Source organism: Betta splendens, chromosome 22 (assembly GCF_900634795.4).
Source record: "Betta splendens chromosome 22, fBetSpl5.4, whole genome shotgun sequence".
Taxonomy (NCBI): domain Eukaryota; kingdom Metazoa; phylum Chordata; class Actinopteri; order Anabantiformes; family Osphronemidae; genus Betta; species Betta splendens.
Genome location: NC_040900.2, coordinates 8,316,319 through 8,329,708, shown reverse-complemented (window position 1 = coordinate 8,329,708; position 13,390 = coordinate 8,316,319). Strand labels below are relative to the sequence as shown.

At 45.0% G+C, this 13,390-nt stretch overlaps 3 protein-coding genes and 1 non-coding gene across 7 annotated transcripts in view; 2 read left to right on the top strand and 2 right to left on the bottom strand.

Moving 5' to 3' along the window:
• LOC114848695 (guanine nucleotide binding protein (G protein), gamma 2) overlaps positions 1–2,389 on the top strand; it is a 7,805-nt gene extending 5,416 nt beyond the window's left edge. For both annotated transcript variants that reach the window (XM_029139442.3, XM_029139443.3), the window contains exons 3-4: positions 868–987; positions 1,188–2,389. In XM_029139442.3, coding sequence (XP_028995275.1) covers positions 901–987; positions 1,188–1,316 — 216 coding nt within the window. In that variant the 5' untranslated portion in view covers positions 868–900 and the 3' untranslated portion in view covers positions 1,317–2,389. The remainder of the gene's footprint in view (positions 1–867; positions 988–1,187) is intronic.
• A 380-nt stretch (positions 2,390–2,769) lies between these two features.
• trnal-cag (transfer RNA leucine (anticodon CAG)) lies at positions 2,770–2,852 on the bottom strand. The gene has a single exon. It is a non-coding gene; the product is annotated as a tRNA-Leu (tRNA).
• Positions 2,853–2,943: 91 nt separating this feature from the next.
• On the top strand, positions 2,944–5,495 carry dusp23b (dual specificity phosphatase 23b). 3 transcript variants are annotated; one of them, XM_029139437.3, is made up of 3 exons: positions 2,944–3,256; positions 4,073–4,352; positions 4,474–5,495. In XM_029139437.3, the coding sequence occupies exons 2-3, from the start codon at positions 4,083–4,085 to the stop codon at positions 4,657–4,659; spliced, it is 456 nt and encodes a 151-aa protein (XP_028995270.1). In that variant the 5' UTR covers positions 2,944–3,256; positions 4,073–4,082; the 3' UTR covers positions 4,660–5,495. The 3 variants fall into 3 exon arrangements, with proteins under 3 accessions (XP_028995270.1, XP_028995272.1, XP_028995271.1); XM_029139439.3 differs by lacking the exon at positions 2,944–3,256 and adding an exon at positions 3,339–3,468; XM_029139438.3 differs by lacking the exon at positions 2,944–3,256 and adding an exon at positions 3,579–3,882.
• Positions 4,909–12,358, bottom strand: LOC114848753 (afadin). The gene is made up of 24 exons (XM_055505998.1): positions 12,218–12,358; positions 11,911–12,103; positions 11,696–11,802; positions 11,498–11,622; positions 11,298–11,383; positions 11,141–11,182; positions 10,852–11,051; positions 10,629–10,774; positions 10,404–10,498; positions 10,032–10,303; positions 9,729–9,872; positions 8,457–8,655; positions 8,246–8,328; positions 8,074–8,160; positions 7,903–7,968; positions 7,747–7,820; positions 7,429–7,547; positions 7,169–7,345; positions 6,997–7,091; positions 6,767–6,907; positions 5,828–6,649; positions 5,503–5,599; positions 5,356–5,407; positions 4,909–5,050 (listed from the first exon to the last, which is right to left on the bottom strand). The coding sequence occupies exons 1-24, from the start codon at positions 12,314–12,316 to the stop codon at positions 4,957–4,959; spliced, it is 3,615 nt and encodes a 1,204-aa protein (XP_055361973.1). The 5' UTR covers positions 12,317–12,358; the 3' UTR covers positions 4,909–4,956.
• Between the last annotated feature and the right edge of the window lie 1,032 nt (positions 12,359–13,390).

Here is a 13,390-nt window from a genome sequence, read left to right as displayed (position 1 = left end):
CTGGTGCGCCTGTGGAGCATCAGCATTCCTGCCGAGCTCCAGCGCCTCGCTCAGATCAGTGTAAATGACAGGCGACAGAGGGGGACGGTCGCCTGCAGCTCCATCCACTTAATCAATAAGAGCAAAGCCAGCACAGTTGCCTCCAAGCTGACTGCTCCGCTGTTTGCTACCTGCCCACCTGCATCTGTGACAAAGTGTTACAGAAGTTGACTTACTGGTTCTCAGACATCCTGCTTCTGTTACTTGTGGAATGCATAAAGTAAATATTTAGATTTTGTCACTATGTTTGTATGGGACCAGACACATTTAACATCTTGCTTTGCTTTTTGCAACGTGGCCTGTCGTACTTTTGATCTAAGGCAAACTCCATCCCCTTGTTTATTTCTCATCAGTCATATGAAGCCAATTGTTAACACCGTGTCTGTGTGTAAAAGTGTCCCGGACGAGTGCTACAAGTACGGGTTTGCATGAAGAAGCCCACAGTCGAGATGAGAGTCTTTGTCCCTGGAACCTGTGATGTTACTTATCCATTTATCAGTTTTAAATATAGTGCTGGACAAAGTGCTGCCCCCTCACTCTCCTCCCACCTCCTCTGCCTCCTCCTCAGTGTCTTAGGCTGCCTAGCAACTGACACCATAAATAATACGCTGTGTGTGTGTGTGTGTGTGTGTGTGTGTGTGTGTGTGTGTGTGTGTGTGTGTGTGTGTGTGTGTGTGTGTGTGTGTGTGTGTGTGTGTGTGTGTGTGTGGCTAAGTGAGAACCAGAAACGCGTGTTTTGACAAAGTGAGGACATTTTGGACATTTGCACGTCTGCTCCCTTCAACCTGCGAGGTCCGGGATGTTTAAACCTCCTTCTCCTCCACGCAGACAGAGCACACGAGACCTGAGCTGCCAGCGCCCATGGCGAGCAATAACACGGCCAGCATCGCGCAAACCAGGAAGCTGGTGGAGCAGCTGAAGATGGAGGCCAACATTGACAGAATAAAGGTGAAGATGGGGTTGGATCTTGAACAGAGCATCCTTTATAGTTATGGACTTAATATGTTTAAGAATATTTTACAGGGGACTTTTTTCATTAATATTCTGATAATAAGATCACACTGATAATATTACTGTTGAATCAGTTTATGTTGCCTTTCAGAATCAACCATAACACAAAGAATGTTCACGCTTGTGTTTACCTCCAGGTATCGAAAGCAGTGGCCGACCTAATGTCGTACTGTGAAGCTCACGCCAAAGAGGACCCGCTGCTATCGCCGGTGCCGGCGTCGGAGAACCCGTTCCGGGAGAAGAAGTTCTTCTGTGCCATCCTGTAAGCGCAGCATGGCCCCTCAGCAACCTGCTCAGTGTGGGACTTTGAACACGGACGTTCAAAATACATAGAAGTCTTCTAGTGGGAAGGAACGGCGGTTAATGCCCCCTTTCTCGATCCGGCACCCGTTAACATGTAAACATTAAAGGGGCCGCGATCGCTTTGTTGACCGGTGTTGCAGCATGTTGAAGGGGTCTGTGCTTTTTAGATGACACACGTGGGATGAGGAGGAGGAGGAGGAGGAGGAGGAGGAAGAGACGTGGTGATGGACAACCAGTCAACACTCAGTTTCAAGGGGTTGTGATGTGTGTTAAAAAAAAAAAAACATAAACGAGAATAAAAATATTTCGTGGTTCTTTGGGAACTTTCAAAGGTTCTGTTGGATGGTTTGTGGACGGGTGGAGCCCCCAAGGACGGCAACAAGAACGTGCCAACCACTAGACCTGGCTCATGGAAGTTCTTTCAGTTCATTTATTTCAACTTTCTCTATCACCTACATATCTTTCTATAACTGTATGTGGTTACTGGAACTGCTCTGTTCACTCTTTTTTTACACCAACAGTTTAGTGGAAGCTTTTTTATCGGGATGTTTGAACCCTTTCTGAAAGTCAGTCTCTGTGTATCGACATCTATCTGGAAAATGTGACGCGGTTCTCCTTCGAATACAAACCCTCTTTCTACTATTTGTACAAAATGACTAGCGAGTAAACCGTGCTGTGTTGTGAGTACTGGATGTTTGTGTTCGTATCCTTAACTATTGCATGAAATGGACAAACTGTCTTTTCGCTTTCCTTTCATGTGGAGATTGTATGAAACAGCGGCAGCCTCCATCTGGAAGTGTCAGAAACTATTAAAACAAGAATGATTCAGTGTGGACTCAACAAGGACAACTTGAATAAAAAGTAACACTGGTGATAGATGAAACACTTCAAAGCAACAACTTTCACGATCTCCATGAAGTGCTTAGATGATAAGTGCAGAAAGGATTTGTCAGCTCTTTGGTGTTTTTTTTCTTCATTTATTTCAGATGTTAGTTTAACATTTTTTTACACTAAATAAAATAAATGAACATTGTGATCTTCAGGAATTTAAATAAACCCCACAATGTATGGCGGTATCGCATAAAAACTGTATCTGGTTGTTTTCAGAACTGCATAATTCTCAAATTGAGATACATCAGCAGCATACTTTTATAACCATAACTTATTAACTTACTCCATTAAAGATTCAGATCTAGAATTTTAATTTAAAAATGATCTGTAGGACAAATCATCGATATTGTGCCGTAGGAAATGTAGCGCCCCCTGCAGGCATTTGCAGCACCGCTGCTATATAAAAAAATGGCTAATGAATAAGAACTTCTATTTCACAGAACATCCAAATGAATGTAAAATGTTGTTCTTTGGGAAATTAGATATAATCAGTATCGGAAATGTTCGAAAACTAGAAAAGCTTGATGTCAGAAGTGGGATTCGAACCCACGCCTCCAGGGGAGACTGCGACCTGAACGCAGCGCCTTAGACCGCTCGGCCATCCTGACTTATAACTATTTGGACTGAAGGTCGTTTATATTGCATGCAAATCATGCTGTGTCATTTCGTTTGGATAGATTGGAAGATTCTTATTTTCGTGTGTCTATACGCTTGTGTTTCTATCTTTAAATGTGTCGACCATCACTCCATTAGTTACTAGTTACTTGTTCACGTCAGCGGTGGCAACTGGTTTTAACCCTTGAACTGGACCCAGCTGACGGCTTTATCTCCGTCTCTGCCCCGTTCTGACTTAACCAGACCCAACGTCAAACGGACCTTGGTTTTGTTTTTTCTGCGTTTAACTCAGCAATGTAGCGATAACGCTGAACATAGCACCTAGCTTGACTGTTAGCTCAGCTAGGTAGTCCCTGCTTGACAGCTGGCGTCAAAGCGCAGCCCAAAAACCAACACCGTAAGTTAATAACGGCACCAGTAAAGCACGTTTATAAAACAAATCTTTTGATACTTTGCTTGGAAGTGAAAGTCGTCTCACTTAAGTAAATATTTAATGGCAGTTTGTCGCATTTTAGCGACGCTTAGCTAAAGTTATGTTAGCAAACCTACATTTAGCAGTTAGCATAAATCGGACACCTGATGTTAGCAAACTTCCAAGAGGCTCCAGTGGTAATGTACTGAATGAATCCGCTTTATATTCTCTCCATGGGGGGAGTTGTTCTCACGACGTGGACTAGTAATAATATAAATCATTATTTACATTATTATTGTGTCAATACTGCGCAAACCTGCAGGACTGTTCAGGATGTAGGAAACTAACACTGTTGTCACCCGTTGCGTAATTTCATGAGTTCCTAACGCTTTAATACTCGTACCTGAGTAAAACCAGGTGGAGTCTCGTCAATTGTGTGTTTCCACATCACGCCTCAGTGTCTTTGTGTTGAAATATGCAGCTACTGTCAACACACTGGCTTAGTCAGTGTGTTGTCTGGACAAATAGGCAGACGCTGTCATTCCTTCAGTGTTTACTTTTCTCACGGGTTCTTCAACCGATCGACTTCTATTTTTCTGCTACTTGTAAAGGTAATATTTACTTAAAATGCTTGCTACTAACTTAAAGCCAGGCTACATCACTAGCAGTCATAACTGGTCAGAGCTGCATTCATTTTCTAATTTATTCAAGTCAGAGTCAGTGATTGAAGTAATCACATTAAGGTATTTAGCATGCAGCAGTGCTGTATAATAACAGTTTGTGGTGACTTTATTTCCACAGTGTGACAATCATGTCCTCCTTTGCGCCGCACAACTTTTCCTGGGTTGACCCGGGAAAGCTGGCCGGGCTGGCGCTGCCCCGGATGACCTGTGAATACCAGTACCTGCTGGACAACGGCATCAAACACCTGGTCTGCCTTTGTGAGAGGAAACCCCCCTATCACGACTCGTGCCCAGAGCTGCAGCTGCACCACATCAAGATAGCCGACTTCACCCCTCCTGCGCCCAGTCAGATTGATAAGTTCCTCTCCGTCGTGGAAGAGGCAAACTCCAAGAACGAGGTAGGATCTGAGGTGTTTGATGGACTTTCATGTGACTCCCCGTGTGCCCGAGTCTGCTTGCGACAACACAAGGAGTAATGCGAGGTAAAGCAGAGTTAAACACCGCCACGTTGTTCTGCAGGGTGTGGGAGTCCACTGCATGCACGGCCATGGGAGGACTGGGACCATGCTGGCCTGCTACCTGGTGAAGACCAGGAAGATCTCTGGGATTGACGCCATCAATGAGATCCGCAGACTGAGGCCAGGTTCAATCGAAACACACGAACAAGAGAAAGCAGTGGTGCAGTTTTATCAGCGCACAAAGTAGCATTTGAGGGAGACGGACAAGTGTAATTAATATACTTAATAAACATCAAATATATGACAATTTATACTTTAAAAAGTTTACTTTATTATAAAGGAAGAGGAAAATGCAAAAATAATGTAAAACATAATAAAACCAAACCTGTAAACTGAAAATCCTGAACTGAAACTAAGAAAGACAGACTTTTGTTTAGTTAGTACATATGGACACTCCGTTTCCTATCGTACTGTATATCCATGTTGCTACTACATTATTACTTTTCTTCGCGAGATTCTTCGTTTACTTGATTTTAAACTTCATTTATGCACTGGACGCCAGGGAAAAGAGACGCTGGCGCTCCCTGAATGTGAGCGTCTCAGGAGCTGGTGCTCGTCTGATTCGCTCCTCTAGGAGTCTGTAAAGAAAGAGTAATACAGCTGAATACTTGAATTTTGAATTTATGTGGAAACATGCAAGAGAACTCAAACAGTACATGTGCAGTTTTATAATACTATCATAATAGAGTATATTCTACAGATTTGACTCAGGGAATTATTGCTGTAAATTACTTATCAAATGTCTCATTGTTTTAGTAAATGTAATGGAAAGCTTGTTGTCATTAGGTTGTCACAAATAGAAATGCTGCATAAAGAACCTAGCTGCCTTTTAGATTGGACTAAATTTGAATGTTCTTGCAGCTGTCAAAACATGTAAACTCACTCGTTTGATGCCATTTTCTGAACATCACCCATAAGACCATTGGATCTTTGATCTGCCAAAATATCAAATGTGGCAATGTTTAGTGGAAACAATACATTTTAAATGAATAAATTGCTAATCACTTGTCATGCGTTCTTCAACACTTACCTCTCTCTGTTGATTCTTCTGTCTGGGACAGGTGAATTACCTGCTTTGACAGCTCTTTCAGTTCACAGTGGACATTTGCTTCAGAGCTCCTCTTGTTCTAGAGACGGATCATGATAAATAATGAAATGCAGGTTATAATGATTATTTTGAGTAGTAAAGAGAGATATAGTGGGAACTTGGATATTTAACAAAATGTAAAAAATTAGTATTGGAAGTTGTAGTCAAGTATTTTTTCTCAAAAACCCTTTAGAAATCAGTGCTCAACATAAAGCAAGCCACAGACACCTGGTTCTTTTATTCATGATAGTGAAACTGAGGCTGTCACCTGCACTCTTCTATCCAGCTGCAGCACTCTCATCATCAAGTCCAAATCCTCGTCTTCCTCCCCGTCCTCTCCTCTCTGCTGAAGTTCTCGCAGCCTCTTCTCAAACTGCCACTCCAGGCTGAGTCGGTGGAGGCGCTGCTTCTCTTCCACTGGGGCCTTTGCCTTGGCCTGAACCTCTCTCTGCTCGTCCAGGTTCTCCAGAGCCTCCCCTCTCCGTGGGTCACACAGCTGCCGCGGCTCTTTTTGCTTCGCCAGACTTGAGATCTTCTGCTGAATGGGAGGTTCTTGAAAGGACACGTGTTTAACAGGACTGAGGCTTATTTGGGGTTTGATTACTTGACCCCTGAGCGGGCTGCCTCTTTGCTGCTGAGATGGAAGTAAAGGCTGAGGTAGCTTTATAATTGCAGAAATGGGACAAGCATAAAGATTATCTTGGCTTTGATGAACCTGAGATTGGCCCTTCTTCACCGCCACCATAGATGAGCCCTGGAAAGTGGACAAGGGCGGGTTTAGCTGCGTCTTTACTGCTCTGGTTACAGGCATGTCTATGCGCACTGGCTGCATGGAAGGTGTCGGGTGGTGTGAAAAGGGGGTCCTCCAGATGCCTGCACCTCTGGTTTGTGGCCCTTGCTGCTGTTTTTTAGGAGAAGTGCCATCCATGAGGATGTCATGGCTGGAGACACTAGACCGAATTGGAAAAGATGTGTAGTGGGTCATGGTTTGCTTTGCACTCCAGTCCTGTTTCTCCCCGGTGTTCTGCTTTCTGTCCAGCAGGGGGCCTCCACTGTCCATACACAAGTTTTCCTGAGACATCGCCTGACGCTAGAGGGGTAAATAAAGATTTAGCTTTATCGTTCTATGAATGCTATGAATTATTCCTGTATGAAAAAACGTGTTTGATGCCAGTGGCATATTTGGACTGTGTGCAACAAGACTTACTATAATGGCTGTCTTTTTGCTGCTCTGGCCATCTACAGGCCTTAAAGGCGATATAAATGCATGCTGGGGTCGACTCCGTCCAGGTATGTTCTTGTCCTGGGATTTCGGTGTCGGTAGGGTCATATATTCCCTGTGAAATGTCTAATGAAAGGAAGCAGATTGATGGAAATGACAAATCCAGTTAAAAGTTTTATACAACCCACCATCTTGCAAATGGGTGAAATTCTCACATCAGCACAAAGGTTGATGCTGGAAGCGGCAGCGACATTATTGCCTCTCACAACAGGGAGAGCAGGTTCATCTCCATCCGCCTCGCTAACGTCTGCTGAAATAAGACGAAAATAAATATGTTTGCATGACCCACCCTCAAACACCGCACCTATTTTATACTGGTAAATGTACCGTGTGTGTCCAGCATACTGGTGATGTTGGGGTCTGAACGATAAAGCTGCCGGTTTCTCTGCATCATCTGATCCTTTTTCTTCTTGCTGTTCTTATGGAGCCCTTCACAGGGACCAGGATCCATCACGCTGCACGACACGAGCGCTTTATAATTCGGTGCAGCGCTGCGTCTGTCTCCTGTGTGATGACAGAAGACGATTTTATTAGGTCACTGGTTAGGGACAGAGCGGTCATAGTGGTTTACTGTGCTGCGTTCTGACCTGCAGGCCCTACTGGGCTCGGTTCTCTCAGCAGGGCCTCCAGGCCGTGGTGGCTCGCTCCAAACTTTGCTACCTGTAACGTCACTACGGGGCCGGTTTGCATCATAATAGCTGCTGCCCTAAACCACAATCAGATTAGAGAGTCATGCCTTCGGTTGTTAATAAAGCAAACCTGTGATTTAATGGTAAGCCAGTGTAGTCACTTGTATTGTTGTTGTTATTAGGTTTTATTGGCTTGGATTCATCTTCTGGGAACTATGAATGTCTGCAGGTTTATGGGATCCTATCGAGTACGTAAACTAAGTGTTTGTCTTATACCGTTCTTGGCTGAGGCCAATCAGGCTGTGACCATCCACACAGAGCAGCTGATCCCCAGCTGTTAACCTGCCATTCTGCACAAATGAGATGGAAAGTGTTGAACTCTTAATTGGATTTTAGCGTATTATCATAAATCAAAACTGTATTGGCGCTCACCATTTCGGCTGGTCCTCCCTTGACAATAGACTTGATGTAAATACCAAGGTTACCCTGCCCTGCGCCCTGTGGCAGAATGAGAGGGAAGACGATGGTTGACAGAGGCAACAGGCGAATAGTATTAGCGTTTGAATACCTCCAGTTTGAGCCCATCAGAGCTGAGGCGGTCACCTTGGCAGCCACGATGCTGAGCCCCATCCCACTGTTCAGAGGCTTGTTTAGTGTGAAGGTCACAATCTCTGGCTCACTATGTGCTGCCTGTCGGAAAAATAGAAATAAACCTGTGTGACCACTGTAGTTTGACTGATACATCCAGGACCACAGAGCATCATTCTTTCTTTACCAAGCGTGTCCTCTCCGCACATTGTTCACTGAAGTACACAGTCCAGTCACCTTTGTTAGGTTGGCAAGTTAAAGAGCAAAGACCTGGAAGAGAACATTGTTATATAATACGTACAAATATATGACAGATAACCTAGTTTACATTGGTTCATCTTACATCCACCACACCTCTGGGATATGATTTTCACGCGACAGGCTCATGAATGCTTTACCTTTCTGGCAGATTGGCTCCAGAAAGTCTGTGAACCCTGGAGGGACGCCTCTGACGGTGTCACAGGAGTACCCTCCCTCTGGCAGCAGGAAGGGCAGGTGCAGGTCGAGGCTTTCCTCCAGCTGAATGTCCCGTCCTTCGCCCCGAATCAGGTTGTCCGCTGACGCTTCCGCAGCTGTCACTACGGCAGTGATCACATCCTGATGACAAGTGGATCGGACAGCGGAAATTTTCAGGAAAAGGTCGTATTAGTTCAGAGATTGGCATTAGTCGTTCCATGTCTTCAGGTCAGGGACATTGAGTCTTCCTTTGACTCTGAGCAAAACACCAGAGACCTTCCTAAAGATGAGCTGTGGCTTTGTAAATATACAGGTGTACCATGAGAATAACCCCTTTATGATAATCATAACCTTATTTATTCAGGATGAAGTGCGACTTGTAGAGCTGAAGCATTATTATAGGTAGATGTTCCAGTAGTAGTATTGATTTACGTTATTTCCTCTTTAATGCTAGTGATAAAAATGATAGCAAGGCTGAATTATCTGGAAGTTGATTCGTAGCAGTTGCCATGACAACCAATAACTACAAAGGCTGAATGTTTTGCTTTTTGTTTGGTTGAGCTACGTTGACTGCTTGAGGACCGGTTTCTTTGCTTAGATGATGTACTGTAGACACATTATAGTGTAATAAATGATAATACGTGTATTAGGTTAGACTGTACAAATTAAACACAGTAATTAGGTTATTTGGGGCTTTTCAGCCATCAGGTTTTCAGAATACGTGAATATGGCTTTAGCGTTATCGCTGTTTGGGGATGTTGATAGTTATGTTTTGATGGTCATGAATTGTTAATGTGTCTGGCTAGCGTTATGTTGCTGATTTTACCAAGGTGTCATAATGACTCATGGCCCAACCCAGGCTGTAGCAGAGAATAATATTGTAAATGAATTCTGCTACAAAATAATGTTCCTGTAATAATGGCTTAATGGGAAACTTGACAGGGCTTAGGATAGATACTTACATTCACATTTCTTCACACATCTCATTATCAGCAAAGTATTAAAGAAATAATTCAGCCCAAAGGAAAGGGTAATGACCTTACTACTTGTTATATATTATTCATCATTATATTCATCATTGTTAATTATTCATTTTGTTAAATCTGTACTCCTGAGCTGCTGCCAGACTGAGCCACACTTGCTGTTTACTTGTCGTCTGTTCATCAGCACAGCCATTGACACCACGTCCAAACTACACATTTATAAATACTTACATGAGGTATTTTAGGCTCATTGGTTGCATAGAGATAGTTTGACAGCAGCGTGTGCAACTGCAGCGAGTTGAGCTTGAAAGAGGCATTCTGGATGTCCTTCACGTTGTGGATGGAGTACTTATTCATGGTCAGGATCGTGGTTGCCTAGAAACAATTAGGCAGCGCTATTTTCACAGTTTGCCTTCTAGTTGGGTAATAGGAATCTAACATAATGAATGTGCCAAGTAGCATAACCTCCTAATGTCAACACATTAGAAGCTACAGTTTTAGTGCTGTTTGGACATGATTTATTTATTGACAGACCTGCGTGACGTGTCCCAGGTGGCAGTCGGCAGCCAGCTCCAGGCCTTGCCTCTCTGCCCAGGCTTCGATGGCAGCGAGCCTCTGGCGGAGAGCAGCTCCCCAGTAGTGGGAGCGCAGGCCCGGGGCGCCGGCCTCGGGGCTCATCAGCTGGTTGAAGAGCCAGGCGCTGATGAAGTGGAAGAGCTGGGAGAAGAGCTGGATGGTGAGGGCCGGGTTGACCCGGCAGCGGCGCAGCAGAGCCATGGAGTTCATCAGGGTGTTCAGCACCAGCTCTGTCACACACGCACACAGCGTTGAAGGATTTCATATAGGAAACCTCATGTTCTACATGATGTTCTGGGAAGGTTGAGTAATAAATAAAATGATATCCACCAAAACCAGCCGGCAGAGCACCATGCTGCTCAGGATCACTCAGAAAAGTTGGCAGGTGCTTCATTAACTCGCCCTGTAGACACTGTTGCAGATAACTTGATGGAGGACAACACAAAGCCAATTTTAGCTCTCAAGTCTTTCACTCTGCATCACGTTACCATAGCAACCGCCAAGGGCTACAACAAGCTCACTTTAAGTAGACTGTAACTTCCTGCTGCCTTTTACCTGTAGGCTTGGTGCACCAGGTGGGACAGCTCCAGCTGGCTCGGCTGCGTGAGCGGACCCAGGTCTTTGTCGTTCTTGAGGAAGTTGAGCAGCTCCGAGGCGTTGGCCATCCAGAAGGCGAGAGCCCCGGCGATGGTGCGCTGCTTCTGAGAGGCGAGTGGTGTGAGCAGGCAGGTCATCCAGCACCTCTCACTTTACATATCCATTACTACTAACGACTTGCCTGGATGACGTTCCTCGCCATGTCCACCATTTTGTGTGTGACCGAGGCCACTGAGGCGTGCGCCGGCGGCTGAGGGCCGCGGCCGCGTCGCTGCAGGGCGAAGCGTGCGACGGCGTAGAGGGCGTACGCGGGCGACAGCTTGAAGTGCACCGTGGAGCTGTTGGTGTAGCTCATGACGGCGGACAGGACGGCGTCCTCTGCTGAAGTGGGGCAGACGCCAGCAGGGGGCGGGAGGTCGTTAGGAGGGCTCCGCCGTGGATAATAAAGCATCCAAATGTGCCATACTCACCGCTGTCACAGAATCGAATGGCTGCCGGTAAACCCAGTGGATCTGAAAGGTCAGGGGAGGAACTACCTCAGTGCTCTTCATAGCTTTATTGGCTGGAAGTTACATACGCGTGGTGTGTTTAGAGAAGCGTTGGCTCCTCGCTGGTCTTTTTACTCACCGGGGGACGTCTGCCTCTTTTGCATTTTGTTTTCTGTGCAGCGCTGTTTTGTCTCGCTGGTGTTGTTTGGGGGTTTTCCGCTTGACCTGGTTATTTGTTGTAAAGGCTACAATGTTATTCTGACAGTTAGGTGAAGGAGGCCTCGGGCCAGTAGTTTGAAAAAGAAATACTCATATACTGGAAAAAAAAGAAGGATTTACTGCTTTTCATCTCCTGCAGCCTTGTCTGTAGATTTAGTCTTGTTTTTCTCTGTCTTCTTATCCTTTCGTGACAGTGTCCTTCTGAAGTTTTGAATCATGCCTCCTTTCTCCTTCTCTTGGTTTTCCTACATTGTATAACACATATACTTTCAAATGGCACATTACTTGATGACATGTCATATACAGTAGACTCTGTACCTGTAAACCTTGGTTGTCTTTTCTGAGCACAAAGCGTCCTTCTCTGTTGTTGGACTTCCAGTTCAGTTGCACGGTCAAAGGCCTCTCATCCTTCTCTAGTTTACGCTCTTGAGCCGCATATAAAATACAGACAGAGGTATTTTTGCATTTAAACAGCTTGGCTGTGGGTGGAAGGAGCCAGACTCAGTCTAACCTGGCCTGCCTCGATTGCTCACCCTTTCTGGCCTGGACCTCATACAGAGCATAGCTAGTAGACAGCATTTTCATATCGGGCCTGAACTTCTCTGCAAGCGTCCCGACGACCTCGCAGGTCGAGGAGGTACTGCAAACGCGCAGGCACTTTGTGGCCACGTTTCCGTCAACGTCGTCCTCAAAGTAGAAGCGCATCACACCGTGGAACTCCAGGTTCTGAAACCAGAGCAGTGGCACAGCAACAGTCACAAGTTCTGCTGGGCTCAGTGGAGGTGATGAAGAACCCTCCCACCAACCTTCCTCACTGGTGGTAACTAAAAGTCCACTCACCTCATCAGGCTCACTTATTTCAAACAGGTCCAGTCTGTTGTTGTTCCACTGTCTAATGACTTCTGCTAATTTCTCTCGCTCTTCCTCGTCCGGCATCATCGTGAATTATGTTCAAACAATCTGATCGCCAGCTATAGAGCAAAGTGTGGAGACACTGTGACAGGAAAGGTTGTGATAGTCTTTGTATCTGTTAAAGCTCCTCCTCTTCTCCCTCATCAGCTCCAAGCTCATTGTGCTGTGCAGGGATCTCTTAAACATCATTTCCTACTCTGTGCCCACATACATTCCCCCTCTGAACCACCTCGCCCTGCTGGCCTCATTTAATGGGTCACTGGGTCTTCGTTATTTGAGCCAGACAGTTTTCTAATAATATATTGGTCACAGGCAAACAATTAAAAAATATTCATGAGCATCACTCAAATGCTTTTTAAATTTTCAAAAGCTTGGTTTAATTTCTTAGACATTATATTTATAGGTGACTTTCTCTGCAAAACGGTTGTAGATGTGGCGCTGGTCCTCATCTTTGCCCTGATGCTTGAGGGAATCCCTCTTTCTCATGCATAGCAGGGATTCTCAGCGCTGTTTACGTGTCGTCCCATTGAGCCGGGACGACGTATGTGGGGCAGCTTTTGTCAGCCACTCTGAAATTTCCTGGGCAAAAAGTACAATGGAACAAAAAGCAACATTCAATCGCAAATACAGTTTAGCATAAACGTCGGAACAATCACTCGTATTGTGCGTAGACTTTCAGATGATTGGTTCATTGGACACACAACCATTACAGCTCATGAGAAGGTTCCATTAAGAAGACAGAACTTTAATTAAAACCAGAAACTGTATAAATGACAGTGACTGATGTTTTTGCAGGCTGCTGCTAAATGTTATCTTGTGCCACCTGCTGTAATGAATATATAAGAGAACAAGTGCTTTGGCAGCACGCTAGTCATTATTTGGTGCACTATTAATATCTAGTAGCAATGTGAGAAACTGTAATAGTGTAAATGATGAGTATACTGATGTGTTTTAATAGTGTTGTACCAGCACATGTGTAAAAACAGTTCAGCAATGAGAAAAGACCTCTGCTCGTTCCTATGCACATTAGGGATCGAGGGAGGTTTTGCTCCACAGCAACAGTAATCCGAGATTCACCGCCGTATTCTTGTCTCTCTCACT